At 51.8% G+C, this 22964-nt stretch overlaps 3 protein-coding genes across 3 annotated transcripts; 2 read left to right on the plus strand and 1 right to left on the minus strand.

Moving 5' to 3' along the window:
- Positions 1-150: 150 nt before the first annotated feature.
- Positions 151-2222, plus strand: LOC34620555. The gene is made up of 3 exons (XM_026334916.1): positions 151-393; positions 436-1018; positions 1246-2222. Exons 1-3 carry the CDS (start codon positions 151-153, stop codon positions 2220-2222), a joined length of 1803 nt encoding a protein of 600 aa, XP_026190701.1.
- Positions 2223-4584: 2362 nt separating this feature from the next.
- Positions 4585-6732, minus strand: LOC34620553. The gene has a single exon (XM_026334917.1). The coding sequence runs from the start codon at positions 6730-6732 to the stop codon at positions 4585-4587; it is 2148 nt and encodes a 715-aa protein (XP_026190702.1).
- Positions 6733-10964: 4232 nt separating this feature from the next.
- Positions 10965-15081, plus strand: LOC34620552 (rhomboid-like protease 5). Its single transcript, XM_026334918.1, has 10 exons — positions 10965-11608; positions 11781-11868; positions 12001-12084; positions 12136-12307; positions 12633-12790; positions 12971-13121; positions 13329-13387; positions 13563-13684; positions 13895-13994; positions 14758-15081. Exons 1-10 carry the CDS (start codon positions 10965-10967, stop codon positions 15079-15081), a joined length of 1902 nt encoding a protein of 633 aa, XP_026190703.1.
- Positions 15082-22964: the final 7883 nt, after the last annotated feature.

Raw genomic sequence — 22964 nt, forward strand, 5'->3', positions numbered from 1 at the left:
CTTTAGTTGATGTAGCCGACTCCTGCGCCTTCGCTGCCAACTGGCATGTAGTCCAGACCCAAACCGTTCTTCCCGTGCCATTTTGTTCATTTAATCTCTTTTATCGAATCGCATGCCACTCATATACCCACAAATCTTAAGGCGTCTACCATGGAGTCTCGCCGCCTTTCGCCCTTTGCAGTTGAGAGGCCCCCCCAGACGAGAGTCAAGGCCTTTCACGCTGCAATGGCAGCAGCAGGAGCCCCCAAAGATCCTTCTAAGCAGGCCATCCAAAATGATGTTGACGTTAAACACCTACAGAAGCCTAAGGGTCGGCTTGAGAAGCCACCCGGGCGTTCCAACTCGCCTTCTCTTCAGCCCCCGGCAGAGGGTGAGGACGGAGAGCTTTCAGAGGTCGCTCCCGCCTCTGACGCTGAAGAAAAGATTCCTGTGCAGCTTGGTATAGACAACGTGGCTTGCTGCTGCTGCAGCCACGGGGCAGCAGATTTACTCCTGCTGCAATGCAGCCATCTGCTATGTCTGCCATGTGGATCTCGGGAGCTACAGCATCAGGCGGCAACGGATCCAGCTGCAGGTCTAGGCATTATTATTTGTCCCTTATGTAACACTAATACTCTGTTGTCCTCTAAGGCAGCGGCTACTCTCATTAGGGCCCGCCCTAAGAGGATACACCCTAGAGAGAGAGGAAATGCCATAGACGCAAACGCAGAATGGGCAGCATCAGAAGCGCCGGAGCCAGCAGACACACAGGAGGTGACTCAAGATAAGGAAGTAACTCGTGTGTCTCGTGATGAGGTGCCCCGTTGGGCCTCACCGACTGCGTCTACGTTGGCGGCAGTAGCACAGAGAGGCTCCGTCAGCCCGCGAGACCTCTTGACGCCACCTTATCTGGATGCTTCTCACATAGAGTGGCCTCTTCTGTGTTCTTCATGTGAAGAAAAGTCGGCCTCAGTGTACTGCAGAGATTGTGTTAGGGCTTTCTGTAGGGCTTGTGCTGTAGAAGCGCATGCGCCGCAAGGTGAGCAAGACGAAGACCAATTTCTAGATTAAGAACCCCCATGGCCGAATACATGACTATCGCTTCTTGTATATTTCTTTGTTTCAGCCGTTCTGACTATCTCTCCCGCTCTTCTGAGGCTGCCTCCGTTTAGTCCCACTCCTTCTACATCGTGTATTGGGTATGGGCGTTGTCGTTTAGGGGTTGTGGAGTGGAGCTTTGCGTCTGTTTGTTGCGTGTACAAGCAGGACGTGCTAGCTCCCCCTCCTCTCGAGTGTCTCGCCACCGATTTTCTCTTTTGTCTTCCCGCGGTGTCTCTAGAGTCCTCCCCCTGACCAATCCCTCTCGTTGCAAATTGCGTTCAATGGATCACATTAAGCGCCTGGAAGACGCGGAGCCCTTCCTCTCTTTGGCCGAGTGTCTCTCAAGCTTCGAATCCACGGCTCTAGCTGCTGGTGAAGCTGATGCTCGTGAACCCACTGGAGGGCTCGGAGAAGCATTGGATCCGAGTCAGATAGCGTATACGCACGTTTCTCCAGCGCAGCAACAGCGGCAGTGCACAGTCTCATCTCTGCCTTGCGAGGAGCATCCCACTGAGCCTGTCAGGTTCTACTGCAGGAGCTGCGGGGGGCGCTGTATCTGTGCTGAATGCGTGGTGTCTGGCCAACACCAGAGGCACAACGTAGTGGCCGTCGATGGAGCATGGCAAGAGGCCGTATCGAAGATAGAGGGTGAGCTAAACCCCAGCCTAGATAGAGCAGAAGGAGACACCGAGAATGCTAGGTCCTTTCTTCAAGACAAACGGACCGAGTGGTCGGCAGCCCTCCAAGAGGATAAACAGCTTCTCTCCCTCACGAGCCAGCAGATCAAAAAGCAGCTAGCAGCCAAACAGGAAGAACTGCTGGGGGTGCTAGAAACACATTTACGAGATTTCTCTGCAGAATGTGAGGGTTTTAGGGCCTTCATACAAAAGAAACTGCAGTTGGTAGAGGGCAGGGCCCGACAGGTGGCGGAAGGAAAGGGAGCCCTAGATCCTCAGCTGGTCCTAGAGTTCGTGTCCAAAGAATATCAAACCACCCAAGAAGTTATTGCTGCTGACATACCCAAAACCGTCAGACACCTCCCCGATAGCAGGAATGCTGTCCTCGACCATGTGCAGCAAACCGCAGAAGATCTGCTCGCAGCTCTCGGATCTCTCAGAAACAAAATACTGACAAGTACTTGAGCGGAGATCCCCTATCGACCTCATGGGGCCTCTTTTCATGCACTTGAAGAGCTTAGACTGCACGGCTTGTTTCTCGATTGGCTGAAATGCATTCATCGAGGGTCCGACCAGGCACTAAAGTGTCTAGAGGCATGTTCAAAGCCCCTCTCTGCTGCGAAGAGGAGTGCCTTGTTGCTTCGCGTGCGTGCATCAAAATATCGTGCAGAAGGGCTCATGGAGCATCGGCGAGCCGTCCAGTTCTGGTTTTCCCACAAAATGCTTTGAGACGCATTTGATTTTGCTTTTGAGCACTAGGTAATCGACGGCAGTGCCTCTGTCCCGACCCCCCGATTTCTTTAGTGTTTTGCGCTTTCCACGAAGTGTTCATCCTACTTTAGCTCGACCCACCTGTGTCTCAAAGATGATTTAAGGGATAAGCTGTAGCTATAGAGGGAGAGTGTGCCGCCACGATTGCATTACACTGCAAGAGGCAAATGCAAGGCGTTAAGTTTGCACTTAACTACCCACGCTACATCAGGCTGCCTCCGAAGCCGCCTCCTCGTACCACCAGTTTCGCGGCCTCGCTTGGTTGTGTGCCGCTCCTCCCGTGTCTGCCTGCCTCTTCTTTCTCTCTGCTCTTCTGCCTGTGCATTTGGATCGGTGTCCCCCTCGACCCCTTGCTTGCCTGAGCCTCATCCTTTTCGCCCCTCTATCCATTTCCTGTTGCTGCTCCAATGCCTCTCTATCACCCTTTTCTGCTAATGCTCATTCTTTGACTCGGCTCCCTTTTTCCTAGTTGCAGTCTCTGCTGCCCACCCCCTTTCTCTGCCCACGGAAGTCGAAGGTTGCGAGCTTACAATTAAGCTTTACGGCGACAAACAGATGTATGTCCCGAATGGGGGTGCTTCTGCTTAAAAGGAAGCCCCTTACGGCCCGCTCGGGGGATTGGATGCACCCCGCCGTTCTTTCATGAATTTGTTGGGCGCCCCCAGGGAAGCATTTTCCTTTCCAACCTCAGCCCATTAAAACATTGAGCTATTTTACACCTTGACATGAAGAACTGTTTGGACAACTGTCCCAAATATGGCCTCACACAGCCGAATATGGAGGCCTTTAGCGCCAGTAACCCGGACTCTGCTCCTTCTCTGGACCCCCGACTATCCACCAAAACACTGTCCACGCTTACGAGAGACCTATAGAGCCACTGCATGCCAAGGAGTCTCCGCTCCCTGAACTGCGATGGACCCCTGGAGGACATATCTTTGGGGGCCGTCTGAGTTGGGCCTCATGGCTACTCTGCGAGAACACCCGCGTCTCTGCCGCTCGCACCATCTGGAATCTCCCTTATCTCCCAGGAATACGTAGAATTCACAGAGTCCGTGGAATTATTTGTCAATCAAAAGTCAAAAATGCAACATTCCAGCTGGGGACTACTACAAGCACACTGTTTTGAAAGCCTCGTCAACCCCGAAAAAGAAACAGTATCCGAAATGGGCAGACCTACCCGATGGAGACTCCTGGGCTTCTAAAATCCTCCTGGGAATTGTTGGGACTGTGACAGCGCCTTGTCGCTTGTTCCGGCCCCCTCGGCCTGCCAAGCATGCTATTGTCCATCAAAGCTGGACAGATCCTGATCCACTATGCCATAAATCTATGCAGAGCTCCCGGAGCGGTCAAGGGAAGCCACTGAGCGGCCTGATGATGCTAAAAGGCGCAACCCTGCTGCCTGAGACAGCAGCTGGTATACCTGCATGCGCCGCTACGGCAATTCGGGTATTGGGCATTCCAAGAAAAATGAGATTGTCCGACCATAAGGACAGCTTCCCCTGTTGCATTTGGGCTGTCCTGCGTACTGCTTCGGGTTCCCTGACGTTCCGCTGTTCTCCCTGTTGGGAGCTCTGAGAACAATAGTAACAAAATACGGAGATCCTTCAAGGACGGGGGACTCATCTAAGGAACACACATAGGATCTCGATGGGTTCCTGATGCCTATCCTTTGGATAATTGGCGCCCGAGGTAGCCGTCCAGAAGTAATTTACACACACACAATGAAGCTGCTGCAAAACCCGGTCGAAAGATGTTTAAAAAAATTGTCCGTCCAAAATCTCCTTGTCGTGAGCCTTTTGCGGCTGAAGACAGCAGTCCGCTTGGCATTCTCCGTGTGTTCCTTGAAGCAACAAGGGTTCGGGTTTTGAGGCCTTAGGGGCCCAGGCTTTGTCTCCTTTTTGAGGCCCTTGCCCAGGCACTTCCTCAACAGCCTTATATGCGACAGAAAAGACGAGATTATGCGCAACCGCCGAGGAGGCCTCATCTGGGGCCGTCACTGTATCAGTGTTCCCTTGATGAAGGCCATAGGAAACGGCATCTATGAATTCCACAAGGTCTATTCATTTAGCTCCTTTTCTTGGTTGGAAAGTGAAAGTAGCTTTGGAAATGCGTTGATAACTTGTCGCACAGTTGGCCTAATGGTGGGATCTGGCTGCAAGAGGCAGCTGACGAGGGTCGCCCACAGATCTGGGACATTGTGAGACTTGAGAATCTCATATGGTGACTTGTACGCGTTCATGAACTCCACTGGATACTTTGGGATGTTATAGGAGGTAGCCTTACGCTCAAAGCTTCTTGAAACATTTTTCGTACCACCAGGCTTGTCGGAGGCGGGCAAGTTCCTTTTTGGGAAAACAGAGGTGAAAAGTTGCTGCTGCTCCGGAGTGAATGGGGGCTCCCCCGTGAGGGCCAGGAACGCGACGCTGCCGAGCTGCCAAGAATCGGTCTCGCGCGTGTGTGTAGGCGCGCTTCCTTGCTGGACATCATCGAGCTGTTCAGGCGCTAGCAACGAGAAGTCAGGTGGATCACTGGTCTCCCCCATGATAGTAGCGGCCCTAAAGTCTGACAAATATGACAACCCCTGAGCAGAGATCGTGATGCTTTCAAGCTGCAAATTGTTATGGAGACAGGAGCTTTCGTGAAGCGCTCCCACAGCCAACATGGTCCGCTTAATGACATGGAGGATCACAGACTGTGACAGGGGCCTCCCCATCTGCTTCGCCCGCGTCATCAGTTCTCCGAGATCCGAGTTCATCATTGATGAGAAAAAGATTCTTCTGTCGAAAACGATGCTCTCTGTCCCGCTAATATCCCCGTCTCCAGGGTGCTGCAGCCTGGCACCGTACATGGGAATCAACAATCCCGTCCTCTCTAAGGTTTCCTGTCCCGACTCGCCCCTCAGCTGCAAGGCAGCCAGTAGACGCCCCTCAGTATACAATCTCTTGCTCCGCTCTGCCTTTGGAAGTTCATACGCTGTATCGAGAGACGATTGCCTCCCCATTGCCGTCCCTGTGCCCTCAAGCTTTCCCTTCCTTCCCGATCGTCTAGAACCCGCGACATCTTCGAGACCTCCATGCCCTACTTCCCCATGTGTGTCCTCAAATAATGAAGTCACTTCATCAGTTCCACTGGTTCTCACTAAGTCCTCGGCTTCGGGGCCCGTGAGGCCTTTACTGGCATCTGTTTTGTCGTCTGGACTTTCAGGCTTCTCAATAACTGCTATTTGCCGAGAGTAACCCCTACGCGATGCCGGTCTCTCCAATGCAGCCTCACCCTTTGCCTGTTCGCCAATGCCTCTTGTTCCCACAGCCGCGTGGCTCTCAGAGCTCTTTTTGCCGGTGCTGGCTTTCTTGCTCCACTGTTGGTACAGCACGCCAGCAGTCACGTTTTCGGGCTGCATCGCTCCCACTTTCCAATCTTTTCCTTGTGCGTGGATATTCGGCCTCACACCCTTTAAGACCGAACTGCTATCCTCCTCCCCCTGTGGCGTCGCCTGTTGCGTATCCAGTCCTTCACCCTTCCGTCTGGTTGCCTCGGGCCTCTCCCCGTCTTCTTCGTCAGCTTCATGAATAACAGTGTTTTTGATGACATTGCGCTCAACCCAAGTTTTCGGCGTTGTAGTTCTGGATACCACATCGGCGCGTGCCGAGCTCGCTGGTCTCCTTCGGCGTTCACGCTCTTGTTGCGACTGTATGAGGATGGACATGGCAAGATGCTTCTCCGTGACTGTCTTCTTCCCTTCCTGCTCCAGAGGTTCAACCTCCAATGTCACGGAGACGTTCGTCACTCCAAGAATTCGAATCCACCTAAATTTTGTGACAGTAGCCTCCGCGGCAGCCGCTGCCACCGCCCTCGTGGTGTCTCCCCTTGCCGTTGCCAAGACAGCAGTTCCCGCCATGTCCACTGCAGCCGAGTCGAAGCCCGTGACAGAAAAAATCTGCTCCTCTTGCTCCTTTTCATCTTTGCTCTGAGCCAAAAGGATACGGATCGCCGTTCCGGCCCTGCATTGTTGCTTAGGAGTCAAGATCAGCTCACCCTCCTGATACTGGTGTGAATCCAACACCCATCCCGCTAGCTCCTTCTCCGATGCTGCGTCTCTGTAGTCACGCAAGTCTTCCAAAGCTTTTGAAGGGGCAACTTCTAGAACGGCATCATCTTCTTTTGCCTCTGACTCCTTCACGAGGCGCGATACCATCCTATCCATTGTCAACTGTATCAAATTGGACCTATCTCCACGTGGGGGCAGAGCCTGAACGTCAAGCACAGACCACACATCTGCCTACGCCGCAAAGATATTGAAAACGCCCCAAAATAGCCTCTAAACAAGAATGGTGCATCTCCATCGCCTCCAACACGTGCCGATAGCTCACTGTGTGGATAGGGCCCGCACGGGATCCCTTTTGTGCAACATCTGAGGGCGGTTCGGGTGTTACAGGAGCCTCCTCTGTCGGATGTAGGGTTGTGTGCACTGCCTGCGTCTGCACCTTCAGCTCATGCAGTTGAACTCGATGCTCGTCTTTGTAGATTCGCTTTCCAGTGGTCTGGAGGCCTATGATAGTTAGCAAGATTGCGAGCGTGATCACCAAGCTCTTGCACAAAAGCCGAAGCGAAAGCAAATTCGCTTCAGATCGCCTCCATATCATGCTTTCATGCTCAACAGGGACCCTTCGCGAAGAGAAATTCAGAAAGCGTGGAAGACGGAACGGATGTGTAGGGCGTACATCGCTGGCAAATTCCCCGTCACTCGAGAGGGAAGATTCCAATAGATCCGTGTCAAAATCTTGCAGGGGTGACCATGTGCTCGTTTGAACTGTATCGGTTTCGCTGGGTAGTGAGCCTTCGGACACTTCATAAAGCAACGCCATGCTTGCCGAAATGACTCAGCATGAGCTCTAACTTGCAAGGCGAACAGCTTGTGCACACCACCGCATGGAGATCTAGAGACACAAAGAGAAATGGAAGCCCTGAACCCAGAGCCTCGGACGACAGCAAGTAAGAGGAATCGACAGTATGCCGTCGATTCCAGGCTGAAAAAAGGCCCTGGTGGTTACGGCGGCAAGGGCCAGCGTGAAACCCTCAACACACCGCTAAAATCGCTGAAATACAAAGAATATATTAAACGACCGAGATGGAAAAGGCAAAGGTGTACGCTCCAGGCATTCCGGTGTAGAATCCTGGGATCGGGCTTGCCGGTCGGCCCTTGCATGCAGTGACTGCAGTTCCTGCAAAGTCACTATTGGAAATTCAGCCTTCCTAGATGCCGCATTACTCTTTTTATCTTGCACTAAAGCCACATTTCAGAAAGTGTAGGATGCGCGATTTGCGAGTTAATGCTTGGCGTTAAGCCGGAGCCCGTTGGTGTGGTCGGGTGAATACTAGCAACGCCTGCGATCTCCCAACGACAGTTCGTGCGAAATCGAAAGAAAGTTTACAGCTGATTGTTCGGATTAGTAGGTATCTACCTAAATCAAGCCTAAAGCTCCCAGATACCGGGGTGGAATGTCATGGAAGACAATTGGGGGCCTCCGCAGATTTGTTCGATACAACAGAAGGTTGGAGAGAGGCACTGGTAAGAAAGCAAGAGGGTTGACTTATGATGACGTCTGGTAGTCCGCTGTTGAGGCTCAGCACTCTTTCTTTAAGTGGCTATATCTTTGCATGTCTGCTTGGGGAAGCAGTGGTTAGGGTGTTTTTGACCCCACGGGGGGCGGCTGTCTAAGTTCTGGCGGCATGTACAAACTTTGGGGAAATGTGTCCCGTACGGTTCAGGGGATGCTGTTTGGGATTTAGGGGCAATAAGACGTTTGGTGAAAGCTTGTTCGCATAGATGTAGTTGATGGTACCTGGGTTTGGGGCAATAATATACGTCTGGATTACGGTGCTTTTGCTTCTAGGCTTTAACGCGCACAACCGTTCTCTTCAATTGCATTCAGTCCACGAATCTAGTGGCCTTTGGGTGTATCTAGGCCCATTGGAAGCAGCTTGCCTGTGGCTCCAGCATTTTTAGGCATAGACCTACAGTAAAGACTGCATACATCTGCCTAGAGAAGCTGTGCACTATGGCTTACTAAAAAACTGTGCACTATAATAATTGTACGCGTATACCTATAAATACGAAGCTTCAATATAGAAGCGGTGTATAGACGCATGGAAAATCTTATCCATCCCTCTGCAAGCATCTGCGCATTCTTGTATCCAGCTGTGGCAGGTTGTACCAGTAGCTACCCAGCATCCAGTGTGTGTTAAACTTCTTACTAAAAAGGTCTGCGACTACTAATAACGCGTCAATTCCTCTGTGTACACATTTTTACGAGTGTATGTACTTGTATACTTCCCCTTCACTTATCAAGTTGCGCTTAACAGCGGGAGATAGACAAGCACACGCACATACGCTTGTAGCTATATTTCCCATATATCCGCGGGCATATACATATTCGCAGACGCATGTGTACAGAAGTGCACGCATATAAACATGCATATCTGCTTGGAGGTGCGCGCCTGTAGATGTACATGTATACAAGCACTTACTTGTGTATGGCAAAAAGCTATCAGTGGTGTACAGACAGATCTAGTTATCACCTGTGAATTACGTGCAGAGAGCACCTACTCATATTGTATCATCACGCTTGTAGAAATTGATTCCTAAGTGGCCTTAATTTTGCAATTTGTCTAATATATGTAGGTGAGCATCCGTATTCGGTATACATAGTATGCCGGGATGTCTGTGCTACATTGCTCATCCACCACTACCTAGACAAAGGGAATCAATATACGCGCAAGCTCCTTTAAAAACTGTTGGAATCATATTTTTCTGTCTATGTATACTTACAAGCCGAACTCCTGCAAAGTAGGCGTTGAGAAACCAAAAAGCACATAGGCGCTTAGGATTCACAAGGCACTTTTAAAGCTTCTATTTCACAGAAGTGGTCCCGCCTGGAACGGTGGAAGCTGCATGCAGCCTCCCGCTTGCAGCAACGCTGCCGGCTTGTACAGGGCTTTGCCCTCTGTTTGCCGCATGTGAGTTCCTGTAGTATGCTAAGCTACACTGGGCACTTTCTACTAAACTACTCATTTAACTGAGAAATGGTCAAGAATCGATTCATTAGTTTGGCTGGCCGTATGCCCCATTCCTTGTGAAGTATTGTTAACTCGGCACAGCAAGACGCGGTGTTGTGCGTCGGTGAGCTAGATGCTATATGCTTCTAGACGTGAATGCTCAGAGTGTTTAGAGGGTGCAGCAACCCGTACCCCAGCTGTAATCCTCCCCTTACCCCGTAGCCTTGACAGGGGTACGAGGAGAAGGCTCTTTTCCACGGACACATGATAGGCTTGTATCAAGTTTATATTTAGTCTCGAATTACAGGTCTCCCGACGAAGACCTTCGATATGGCATTGCACGAAGCGTGCTTCAAATTGTGCTTGGCCACACGCTTGGGCTGAGCAATGCATTCAAAGGCGGCTGCTTTGCAAGAATAAGGCTCAAAGATTGAGAGTGCGGGGATAATGATCGCCATCGGGTCTGATTCTACTGTCTTTTCTCCCTCTCTGAAAGCACCACGTGCCGTCGGCAGCGGTTAACGGTCAGGGATACGGTTCTGCTGTGAGGGATTTACAGAGAATCAAGAAAGCCTCTCCATAAAGGGGCGTATAGAGGACTTTAGGAGAGTATTTTACCGCCGTCGCCACCAACTCTTTCCTACCAGTGGCAATGGGCTGCTTTGCTCAGTGCTGGTCCTGGAAGGCTGTGTGTACTCGCGGGAGTCTCCGTTCATGACTTATTTAAATTAAGCGCTACTGAAATGGCTTACAAATATATCGTTTCCATTCGAACGAACACTGTAACAGCCGGCGGCGGCGCTTCGTTCTGTTTCTGGCTGGGCTTTGATGAAAGCGCAGTAAGAGCAGCGCCATCATAAGGAGCAGAAGCAGCAGCAGCAGCAGCAACACCAGGCATGCTGGCTTCCTGAAGATCCGATCTTCGAAGCTCTTGGCTTCGAGTGTCAAGCGTTTTCGTACTTTTTCGGCCTTTAAACATCAATTCTTGGCTTGGGAGCCTTCCACACGTTTTCGCTCGCGCCTTTGAGCTTCAGCCGCTCACCCCGAGCGGTGCGCTCCTGGGGAAGCTCGTGTCGTTTGTATTCCTTCCGCTTTCTCCTCCTTTTTTCAGACCCCTGATCGTGTATTAGACAGAGGAGCAGCCACTTTAGGAACCCTATGCACCCTAACGCCTAAGGAGTGGCCCAGCGGCTTCCACCAGTGACCACCAAAATGCGAGTGGCTCCTGGCTTCTAAGATCTTCACTGTTCAGCTTTCCCCCCTGCCTCCGTCTTTTAAGCGCCTCGCCTATTACCGCTTGGCTGGTGGCAGTAACGGTGGGTAGCCGCGCGGAGCACGGCACTTGGCATTTGCGGTTGGTGTCGATAGCAGTATTCCGCAATGCAGGGGCACTCCGAGAGCTCCCAGGCGCAGGAGGAGGCTGTCAAAGGCCAAGAAAGCGCATGGATGGCACATGAGGGCGCTCCGGAAAGACTCTCAGGGGCCTCCTACCCCAGACACAGGCCTGTGTCAGAGTCCTCTTCTCCGTCAATGGCTGGAGATGTCTTGGCGGCGGAGGAGCTCAAGGAAGGGGCTTGTTTGAAAAGCTCTTACCTCGAAGGCGCTGGGGCAGGCGAGGCTTCCGCTACGGCCCGTCATCCTCGCCTTCTGCTCCAGGAAAAATCCCGCCAGAAGAAGCCCCCTGAAGGCAAAGCTGGGAGACACGGCAGCATTCCGGTGGCTAGTTTGACTGCGACCAACTCGCCTTCGCGAGACAGGATAAGCCAGGCTTCTCAAGTGGGCCCCATACGTTCACAGCAGGTGCAACCGGTGTTGCTGACACCGGAAGGGGCACGCGCATTCGCTCAGCTGGAAGAGGGCAGGCCCCATGTGGACTGCCTCTCCCGAAGGTCGACTGGCGCCATGCTTAGGAGTCTGGGGAGTTCAACGCGCCGGAGGCTTGGGGCACAGTTGAAGTTGGGCTGTTTTCGCTATCTTCTTCTCTGCTTGTCGTCTGCTGTCTTATTTTTCGTCTTCCTGCAGGAGTGAGCCGGGGGGAGAGGGGAGGAGGAGGGGGGTTCTAAGCGCCTACGCGTTGTGTGTTTCCTCGTGGAGAGGGGGGAGTTTTTGGCGCCATAAAGACAATTGGCAGGCGTTACTTGGAGGTCTTAATCCCATGCGGTGGGCTCAGAGCTGACGGTGTGCGTGAGTGTACAGGCTGATATTCAACTTCACTTCGTTCAATGGCCGTTGCATTGGGCCCGTGTTGTACCCCCCATGGACAGATCCCATCCACAGCCTCAAGGTTCGGAAGCCGTTAAGGCCTATGCTTCTCTTCTAGCGCCTGCAGGCCAGAGTGCAACGCAGAAAGACGTAAAACCTTGTAGTGGGCAGCGCCAACACGGCAACAAGGCCCCTCGTTGTGTGTGCTGCACAGCCAACTCTGATCCCCTTTGGCTACGGCGCATGCGAAGCAAACTTGGGCTACCGCAACACCGGCGTTCGCGCGCCTGCTGCCTCTGTGACAGGGGGGCCCGTAACAGCAGCAGCCAGAAGATCAGCACTGCTAAAGGCAGTATCGCCAGAAGGTTCTTCCGCCAGTAATCCTGGTTCTGTGCCTAAGCCCCTTTTGCAACAAAGGCGCTGTGCCTGGGGTCGTTGTGCAGAAGACTCAGGCTGGCCGACTGAGCTCGTGCGGGGGGGCGACAGGGAAGCCACCAAGCCCTCGTCAGATTCCCCCAATGGTGAGCCTTTTGCCTCGACCTGCACACTTCAAATGAGTCTCTGAGAGAGCGCTTGCCGGAGGGGGCGAGTTCTGAGCCTTGCAGCCTCGTGGCGGAGGGTGTCCGATGCAGTGAGCAGCCTCCTTGGTGCCACTAGGCACTGGCTTGCTTGCTTGTGGCTTGGGATCTGCGGTTTGGGTGCTTGAGCCTTGGTCCTTCCCACGCTTTCTCCGCAGTCCGCCTTCTCCTTCACAGCGTCTGTTGTGCAAACATCCTCTTTCGTGGCATGGATGCGTGGGAAAGGGCACGATGCCGGGTGCGATTGGCGCCATGCATGCGTTTGCAGCTCGCATACTGAGCCCGCTGGGAGCTCTCGACACGAATCTCATAAGGAACTACGGCGAGGTGTATCGAATCTTCTGGGCCTCGGCGCTCCACGGTGGTTGGGTTCACTTGCTAGTCAACATTCTCTGCCAAGCCTCTGTTCTCTGTATTCTAGAACCCGTAAGGCTAAACTGCAATCCCCCGTCGCTTGCGCAAGGCGCTTTCGTTCTCTCTTTGGCGAGGCCTGTCAGCGCACGCACGCGTCAGGGGGCGAGGGAAGCCCCGCAACCCCACCAACTGCCACCCCAAACAATCCCCAGCCTCAGCGCGAACCCGCAAAGCTCGCGGTTTGTGGCTCAGGTATGGGGTTTCTGGCGATGTCTCGTAACGTGGATCGTCAGCGCCATGTCGGGGAACCTCTTGAGTGCCGTTTTCGATCCTTGCTCAGTAACAGTGGGGTCTTCTGGAGCACTGTACGGGCTGTTGGGGGGCCTTGTGCCCTTCGCAATCGGTGAGAGGGCTAAGGCTCTAACAGCGCCTTGGCCTCAGAGGCTGCTGCGAACCTGCTGTGAGGAGTGGGCTTTCTTGGGGTGCAGTAGCGCACCGTGTGTCATCGTATCCTAGTCCCCGCTTCGGCGGAAAGAGGTGCGCAGCTTTCCTTGGAATCGTTTTGAGACCACGCTGGCTTTTGCTTCTTGGGCTTCGTGTGTGGCTGCAGAGAACTGGGATTATTTACGTTACCCTTGTTGTGTCCTTGCGGTTGTTGTCGCCGTTATCGTAAGCTGCACCACCTCCACCAGCCTCCACACCCCATCCCTGCAGGCCCCCCCGAAATTGCCTTGCCTTGCCTTGTTTCCATGTTTTCTCCGAGGTGCTCCTTTGCGGCAGCTGGCCTTTGGTCTCATGCTCCCTCTTTTCGGCTGGTTTTGCCTGGCATACGACGTGTGGACAGGTGATGGCGCAGCTGACAAACTTGGGGGGGTTCTCCGCTGTCGACAACTTCGCACATCTAGGCGGATGCCTCGGCGGTCTGCTCGTGGGATTCGCCACGATCTACTCCCTAAGGCCCCTAAGGTTAGGGTTCGTGGGTTACGGGGGATGCGAATTAGAGGGGTCTTGCGACGCCTTTTGTGGGTTTGGCCGCCACTCGCAGGAGTTCGAGGGTTGACTTGTCGGGCTTGTGCTGTTTGTGGTGTAACCGCGCTTCACGCTCGTCTTGGGGGAGGTGGAGCTTCCAAGGGCTACTTATAGGGCTTCCGGTGTGTGACTGGCTTGTGGTGTCAGAAAGTTCTCGTTTCCCGTCTGGTGGGCTAAGGTGCGACTCACCTACTGTAGGTGCTGCCTCTCTGAGCAAACTAGACAGCGTCTTCGGGAACGTCTTCAAGCAGCCGGTACGTCTAAACCGAAAATCCTTGACATATATATGTATGTACACCTTTAGAGCGGTATTTGATGAGAAATCTGGTGCAGTTTTCTCGCGGGGTTCGAAAGTCATGTGACTGCGTCGGCAGTCTCACGGTTTGTGTTGCAGAGAGAGCGAGGCAGCAGGAGCTGTGTAGGCTGCCCCGTGATGGCCCTCCTTTCGTATGGCGCTGCAAAGAGGGTTTGATGGAATGGTTTGTGCGCTTCGTTGCCTTAAGTCTTCTGGTAAGAGACTCTTGACCGTATACCCTTTGCGAATGCCTTCTTCAGAGGTGCTGTGTTAGGGAGGTTGGGTGTTGTGTAGTGTTGCAGTGTCTCCTCTTGATTCTCTGCCTTGTCAGTTTAGGCCCTTACTCAAGCGCAGCTGTATGTATACGCTTACTTGGAGCTAGGAGCATGTGGCACTACATGCTGCCGATCCGTGTGTCTCGCTCGTTTGCGCTGTACTTAGTCCTTTACTTTTGCCCCCAGTTCCAGTCGGCCGCCCTAGTTCATTATCTCTCCCTCTTTCTATTCCGCATCGCTTTCTCCTCTCAGTGTTTCTGTGCCGTACTAGAGCTTCCTTCCCCTTAGAGCTTCGCCATTTTGTATTTAGGGGTGGGTAGAAATATTCGTACCTACTGATAGAACGCTTCACTTATGGGTTGTCTTCTCCGTGTGTCTTCGGCCTCAAATTGTCGTCTGATTGCCTCTCCTGTTCGTCACCTTTTGTTTCTGTGTCTCAGGTTGTATCATTGGTCTATCTTTGGTTTTGTTTGTTAGACCCGAATTACTATGAGACTCTCACTACACCGGGCCGAATTTCTCTCGTGGGGTCTATGGGTTGTCACTGCTGTCGCATTCCGTCTCTCTCTAATTTGGGGCCCAACAGTGTTCTCTCCCGTATCCCTGCTCACCACTCAATTAGAGTGAGTCCGGGGCAGTTCTGGTGTTTCGTGAAGAAACTGCACGCAGACTTCCACTGTGGAAAACTCTTCCTTGACGGATCCATCGTCCTTCCACCACTGCCCACATCCGGCACACCGGCGCAGCAATACATCCTGCCTTAGAAGCCTCTACAAGGGCGCCTTTATTTTGGGGGCAACGGAAAAAAGGGACTTTGAGAATTCAACACACGCTAATAGATCCGCGGGATACTGCGTGGGTGCTGCACTGCTCCGCTAAATGGTGTGGAGTCAGAGAGCCTCGAGGTCTCAGTGCCTTTGTCTGGCGCCGACGCAGTCAACAGAATATTGCCCAAAGAAGACGCCCTCAGACCCTTCAGCCGCACTGGAAGTACACCCTTAAGCTGTTTTCTTGGGTTGTTGAGTGGGGCCTTGGGGCCTTTGTTGGAAGCAACATTCTTTAGCAGGCTCGTCAACAGAGGATTCCCGTGAGATCTCTCTGGTGGCTTGACGGGAGTTGAAGCAACAGGTTACCGCCATTGTTCATAGTTCTTTTGCTCTATGTTTATAAAAGGTAGGGAAGAAGCCTTCGTTTGTGGGCCGTTTCTCCCAGTTGCTTTATAGGGTGGTATGGGCCCTGTAACGCATCATCTGAGGTCTCCGTAGGGAAGACACTCACTTTAATGTCAAAACCACCTTATTAGAAAGTTACGAAATTCTATTTAAAGGCACGCCTCTCTGACCACACCCCTGAAAGTTTCCTACATCAGGGGAAGGGGACAACTAGGGTGCGCCTTGCTGCACCCTGTGAGCGAGCTGTTCAGGCCTTTATAGACTTGCAGACCACCTAAAGTACACACAAACACGCGCACAGTGTTGCTTCTTGTCTGGCGCCAACAATCAATATGAATGTTTACATAAACAGCCAAAGCAAAATCGGAGCTCGTTATTGAGTGTTGGTTGAAAAGGGCTAATGTAGCAGAAAGTGTCAAAGAGTAGCTTTGGCCACTGCATCTTACCCCGGCCACTGTACTAGAAACTATCGCGTATTGTGACCTTTATGCTCGCTATGTCTAGAATATAGCAGTTTTACAGCTCCTTGCGAATCGCCTATGGGCACTGCACAGATCACTCTGCTACATACGTGGCAGAGTACGCGAATACTTCAGAGAGTTTTGCAGCTGGTCTGGAAGTCATCATTGATAGATCTGTACTACCTCCACCTTTTGAGGATTTCGATTGCGTAATAAAGAGCATTAGTTTGTGAGTAAAAATCAAATTGCCTTAGCTACTCAGCCGCAAAATTCGATATTTGGTCAACTTTTGTTGCATTTTGTACGGCATTCCAGTACACCAGGACCAGAGCCCTGAGCTCGAAATACCCAGCAGACCGCCGCTTGTCAGAATTCATTGCTTGTCTCTCCTGATCTGTAAGGCATTCATTCGCTTGCACGAGGGAGCTGTTCCCTGGATTTATCCGCTGCTATGTGTGGCTGCTGGCTTCGACCCACCAGGTCCCGCGGCCTCGATCGGACATGGGCTCCCCAGTGTAGTCAAGGGACACAAAAGGCATAGATCGGTGCACTGTTGTACTACACACCCACTTATAACAGTAGAGAAAATCAAACCAAACATTGGATTTTGAAGGGCACATAGTCGCAAACATTGCAGGCGTGTGCGGTTGGTGGGGTCAGTCTGTCTATCGGCCTCTGGATCGATTGCAGTGGTCATGCTAGGATCAGTCTATTGGAAGGTCATAGAGAGAAGCATGAAGGCACTGACGAACTTCTTACCCCAAGCCATTCTGTACTCTCGTGGAATCAGAAAGTTTTCTTGCATGTTAAGATTAATTGAGCGACTTCCTGGGCCGTAACAGACCCCTAGCAGGGGGATGAAACGGCCAGTTTCGCTAAGTTTGTTGACAGCACCCAGATGCCATTTTTGACTCGACATAGGTCAGTCCAGCAAGGACGTGCATAGTCAGCTCAGTCCATATCCTTGGACCGCACTGGCACCCAGGTCCTCAAAACGACCTCCCAAGTTTTCCTATTGTGGTGCTTTTTTACACATTATTATGTGCCTTGTTTGAAATGGCAATACGGAGTGAAGCAGGGATGTACAAGCCACGGAGTCCCCTATACTATAAAGTCATATTGCAGGAGGCCTTTAAGCCAGCGAACAACCATAAAACTATCGAGGTCTGGAAAACTCTTCGTAAGGCGAAGAATGAATCGCTGTTTGGACACTTGACTTCCATGCAGCTAGTGCCGGCAATTTTGCACTCTTCAACACGCCGCAAAGAATCTTTTCCCCCACCGAATACCGCTGCTCGGTTTCGCTGACACCATGAGAACGACAGGCAATAATTAGGTATTTCGGAGAACCCGTACGTTTCGGGTAGGACCAGCATTCAGTGCTACGCAACTCACATTGTTAGGAAGACATGATGCTCGATACTGGGCAACGCAAGTACCGGAGGCTTAATACAGCAGCAGACAAGCGTCCTTGCTCAGGCAACGGCCCCTTCTGCCCAAGTCATAGATTTTTTAATAAAAGTAGGAAAGTCAAAGGAGTAGCATTTCGAGCAAATTCAGGAATGTATTATGGCAATACGCTGCAAGTGTATAGAACGCCTTGACGCCGTTGGATGTGCAAAAATGCAAAGGCCACGCCTTGAGTGTTTCAATTTTTGGCGGATAAAGTTCCATCCCTGCAGCCGAAACCCGGCCTTGGGGAACAAAATCAACTTCATCAGCTACAATAATTTGCGTGTCCAAGCACCAGAAGCTTGTGCCGCAACAGATGAGGCGTATGCTGTAGGTGCCATAGTGTGTCTTGATAGTTTCCGCTGAATGCTAAGACACCGTCCACATAGAGGGCAATCCAGGCCTCCCTGATTGTCTCATAAGGATCCCGATTAGCTTGTCGTTTGAGTCTGAATCAGGCATTAACAAGCCCAGAGAGCACACAGATATCCTCGAGCTTTGTAAATGAAAGTGCGGAAAGCCTTTTGTGCCTTTTATCTGGATGGATGGGAATTTGTCGGAAAGCCTTTTTAATGTCAAATGCCAAGTAGATTGTTGCTTGGTCTAGTTTGTCTAGTGGTTCGTTGATATGATTCATAAGGACCTTTGGCTTCACAGATACCTTGTCCAGGGGCTTAAGCTAACACCACATGCGCCGCCTGTTATTCTTTTTCGGCATTAACACCAGTTTATGCCTAAAAGCGCAGGCCGATTCTTGCGGCTTCCTTTTCCCGACACCTCACTCGCCTGTTGTTCAGTCTTTTCTTCGTGCTGCGAGGGCTTCCACTACTGAGAAACATAGCTTGTGGCTTACCCAATGAATGAGCTCAAACTGGTTAGCTGGATTACAAGCAGTTGACCAGCCTGCTAGCAGCACGTCATTATTTCATACATCTCCAAGCGCCATGATATTTGCCGATTCTTGCCGTTCATGGCTAAAGGATCAATAGTATTCCCTATTAAAGAGCTACATTTAGAGTCAGAAAGATGGTATGCATGCTTAGAACCATTTTTTCTTACTCCTCTGCTGAGCCTTTCGCAGGACCTCTCTGACTCACTTTGTTTGAGCAACAATTCCACTCTACTGACAAGAATTTAATTGAGTATTGTCGCGGAGACCAGTATATGGTTCTTGCCAGCGCTTCCTCGCACACTAGCCGTCACAGCACGCAACTGTGCCCGCGTGCGTGCTTTTGATTGGCTCACTCTGCGCATATGTAAAAATACGTCATGGCTCACACGGCCCAGCATGAAAGCCAAGGAAAACGCTGACAAGACCCATTTTGGCTTCGCGAGAGAGCTAGGTGCCGCAGCCTTGCCAACCCTTGGGTTTTGCTGCATGGCGGCAAGCCTGAGTATCATGGAGGGCGCTGAGCAGTGAACAGGCAGCTGGAAATTCTGCGTTTTCTCTTTGGCTGACATATCAGTCATGCTAGCGATTCTCCATCCTGGATGTCGGCTTATATCGACGCAAAATTTACATGTGAAGAGTAGCCATCTCAGGAGTTATCCTCTGGCGCCCTATTTAATGTACCGTAGTCTGTGTAAGAGGAATTCCATTTCCTGAGGCACCTTGCTGGTGTGCCAAGCAGCAGCCCGCTTCCGTTGTACCCGCTTCCGTTGCTCAAGTACTTTGCCTTCTGCGTGTGCTTTAAATTAGGAAGTACAGACTAATCTCCCCAACCAACACAGGTGTGCTGTTGTAGGGCTGCCTGGAAGCGCAGGTGCCCTGTGGCGTTCTGTTTTCATCCACCCTACACTGTAGGCTACAGCCGGTTGACACCCCCGTGATATTCATGCGTTCTGAATCTCGCTCAAATTGGCTCTTCCATCTCAGGTGAAGAATAAGTACTGACGCTCAGTTGCTCTTGAAATCATAAGTAGTCTATGCGTGAAAATCCACCAATGCGCGGCTGGAGGCCCTTGTGGCACAATCGGATGCTGCGTTGGACTCTTAGTCAAAAATTTGCAGATTCATTAATGTGACGTGAAGGGGAAGTTTTCATTCATTTGGGGCGTCTGTGAACGTGATTCTCCAATAATGCCTTCAATCACCACTACCCCATGAAAAGGTTCACAGCAAGTAATCGGAAACCTTGTAGGAAGGTGCAGGTGTCGTGTCGAGGTCGCGCGAGCTGCTACAGTGAGGCCCCAAGTCGTCCCTCAGCTCTCCGGAATCGAAATACATGGAGAGTGACAGAGTTGCACGCTCACTTATTTATGAATGGCCATCTCCGAGCTATTTCGCTTTCGGGAGGGCCCTGCACACTCCTACTCCACGGAGGAGAATGGGTGTTGCCATCACGATTCATGGCGTTATGGCTTACAGCCGTCCATGCCCTTCCTCTCTACAGCAGAAGCCGGTTGACACCGGGATGCCTCTGCTGGAGGGGCGAAAAATAACAAGGAAGAAAGTTCTTCGGCTGTTCATGCTTGGTTGGCTAGCAGCAGCTGCATGCAACTTCGACTAACAGCAGCTTAGACTGCTGGTGCTGCCACGGCTTGCTGCAGTGTCCTCATGTAGAGTCAAACACTGCGTAATCCGTGAGCCTAGGCCGACAAGGCAAATTTTCGAATTAATGGGCCGTGAACTAGACATGGGGCGCACTGTCGAATTCAGAGAAAAGCAATTAGAATTCAAGATTTCTGTGTGACAATAGCTGCTGAGTTTGCGAAGCCGCAACTCACTGCAGCAATGTGCAATTGTTCCAATGACTGAGGTTCCTGACACCCTCCAGCAGTCCCTGTGTCCGATCCTGCCTCCCCGCGGCCTGCTGTGTCGTGCTCTTTCTTTTCTTTTCTTGAGATTTCCCCGGGTAGCCGCACGCAACGCGCAGGAGAGACAATCCCTGCGTCGCAAACTCCACAGGTTCCCCTACCCGGTTCCAAGAGGCCCTAATGCCGTACAAATGATGTAGTGACGCTTGTCAAGGGTTGAGGCGCGGGTTAAGACAGTGCCTGGGGCGCAATGAGCTCTACAGTCCACGAACAGACCACCATCTATGGCGTGCGGGAAACAAACGTCCAGAGGGTGCAACCTGCATAGTCACCCTGCTGTAAGAAAGAATACACAGTTACATTGTAGGGGCTAAAGGCTGCATACCTCTAGGGCCGGCTCCCACTTGGCCCTTGTCATTGAACCCCCAACCGACCAGGTGCTTTTGATTTAGAGCCATGAGGCAGTGAGACGACCCGCAGGAAACATCAGATACTAAGGGAGACATGAGGGGAGGCGAGACAGACGCTGGAAGCTGGGTAACACAGCGCACAGGATCGCACGAGATGTAGGAACTGAGGGTTGTGCCGCCGGGAAGGTGCTATTGCATCGAGGAAGGGCGTGGGGTAAAGCGTATTGGAGTGTCGCATGTAAAGCCCAACAGGGGGTTGGATCGGCAAAGGAGTAACGACGAGACCAAGAATTGCTAAAAACTTAGTCTTTATGCCAGTGCCAGCTAGTAGCACTGGTGGCAGGGGTGCTCACTTGTACAGGTAGCAGCGTTTGCTGCTGCTGCTGCAGAGTTCTTCCACACTGCCCCCTCGCCGCCTCTCCACAACACAGAAGCACATTTCTCGGTATTCCGCCATGTGCTGCTCTGCAACGCAGCCGCTCGCAGCAGGCAAACCAGCACGAATGCCGTGGTCATGAGGGAAGAGCAGCTGCAGCAGCAGCAGACTCCTGCGTCGCTTGGTGCATCCCCGAGTCTCCTGCCAAGGATTGAGGGTTCCAAGACTTGTGCAACTTACATGTCCTGATACAGAATAAGTGAAGAAAAGTCGCTTGCAGCTACCGCCGTAGCAACGCCTCTAGCAGCTGAACACACAAATACACATGTACAAACATACAAATACACATGTGCACACATACAAATACAGATGCACACAGGTACAAATACAGATGCACACACATACAAATACAGATGCACACAGGTACAAATACACATGTGCACACATACAAATACACATGTGCACACATACAAATGCACGTGTACACAGATACAAATGCACATGCACACAGATACAAATACACATGTGCACACATACAAATACACATGTGCACACATACAAATACACATGCACACACATACAAATACACATGCACACACATACAAATACACATGTGCACAGATACAAATACACATGCACACAGATACAAATACACATGTGCACAGATACAAATACACATGTGCACAGATACAAATACACATGCACACAGAAACAAATACACATGTACACACATACAAATACACATGCACACACATACAAATACACATGTGCACACATGCAAATACACATGTACACACATACAAATACACCCTAGACCACGAAGAGCACCCAAGCGTTTTTCTTGCGGCGTGTGTACGAGCATGCACCAGGATCTTGCAGTGTGTAACACCAGAGGGGTCATCAAATTACCTTCTGGGGAGATACAAGCAGGAGGCTTGAGCGAGGGAATGGGGCAGTGCTGAATGTGCCTCTCCAACAGCCCGTAAGTGGCTCCCCGCCGCATGGGGGCCTTCACACCCGCTGTACAAAATGCGTCAAGCACCATCCCTCTGGCATGTGCCCTCAGACGCGGAATCTGTCAGGAGGCGGCGCCCTTGTGTGGCCTTCCACGCGGGCTTTGTGCGAGAAATACCGAGTGTGAATGATCGCATCAAAAAGGAGCGAACTGCGAAGCAAAGGGGGCTTTAAACGGGAGGAATGCATCGATCGTCAGGAAGGTACAAGAAGATCCCTCCAACAGAGCGCTTACCCATATCGATGCGTTCCTTGTATGTCGTTCCCACGTCTGCGCCCCCTTGGCCTCGGGTGTCTCCGATCGCCAGCTGTATCTTTGAATCATCTCCAAACCTGAAACAGCACGCCCGCCCCTGTCCACCCGTAGGTAAGCGTGGACGAACGCGAACAGCTACCCGCCTCACACCCTGTTGCACGGCGGGGACCTCATGCAACTGCTCGAATCAGGAGCAGTTGCTCTCTACGGCGAGGGAAAGAGTCGCTAGCAAAAACAGTTCAGGGTTCTCAGCACAAAGATGAAGACACAGCGCCTCGAGTTGGGAGCGGCAGCAGCTGTGTGTGTGTTGCGTGCATCACACAACAAAGAGACACGAAGCGATAGGGACTGGCTTGTAACTCAATATTATCAGGGTACGGGTGGCAGAACGGACGCGAAGGTGTCTCCACTAGAGGACAGCACGAGAGTGTGGCGCTCGCCACAGGCAGCTGCAGCAGCTTTGGCCTCCCCGGGCAGCACCACCTGCAGAAAAAACACCTCCTCAAACTGCGAGTGGTTTCCCCGTGTACAACAAGGGTAGTGCGGTATTGATATCGAGGAGTACCTTAAGGCCTGCTAGAGCATGTCAAAGCTAAAACACAGCGAGTCTTGATGCGAAGGCATGCACGCACGTGTACATACACCCATATAGAGATGTATGTACATGCAGAATGCAGTGTAAGAAAGTGCGCGTACGGGTGGAAACGCGTGTGTGGCGGTGTGAAAAGCAGAGAAAGGCAGAGGAGGAA

The sequence above is a fragment of the Cyclospora cayetanensis genome, unplaced genomic scaffold (genome assembly GCF_002999335.1).
Source record: "Cyclospora cayetanensis isolate NF1_C8 unplaced genomic scaffold, CcayRef3 CcayRef3_contig_53, whole genome shotgun sequence".
Classification (NCBI taxonomy): Eukaryota; Apicomplexa; class Conoidasida; order Eucoccidiorida; family Eimeriidae; genus Cyclospora; species Cyclospora cayetanensis.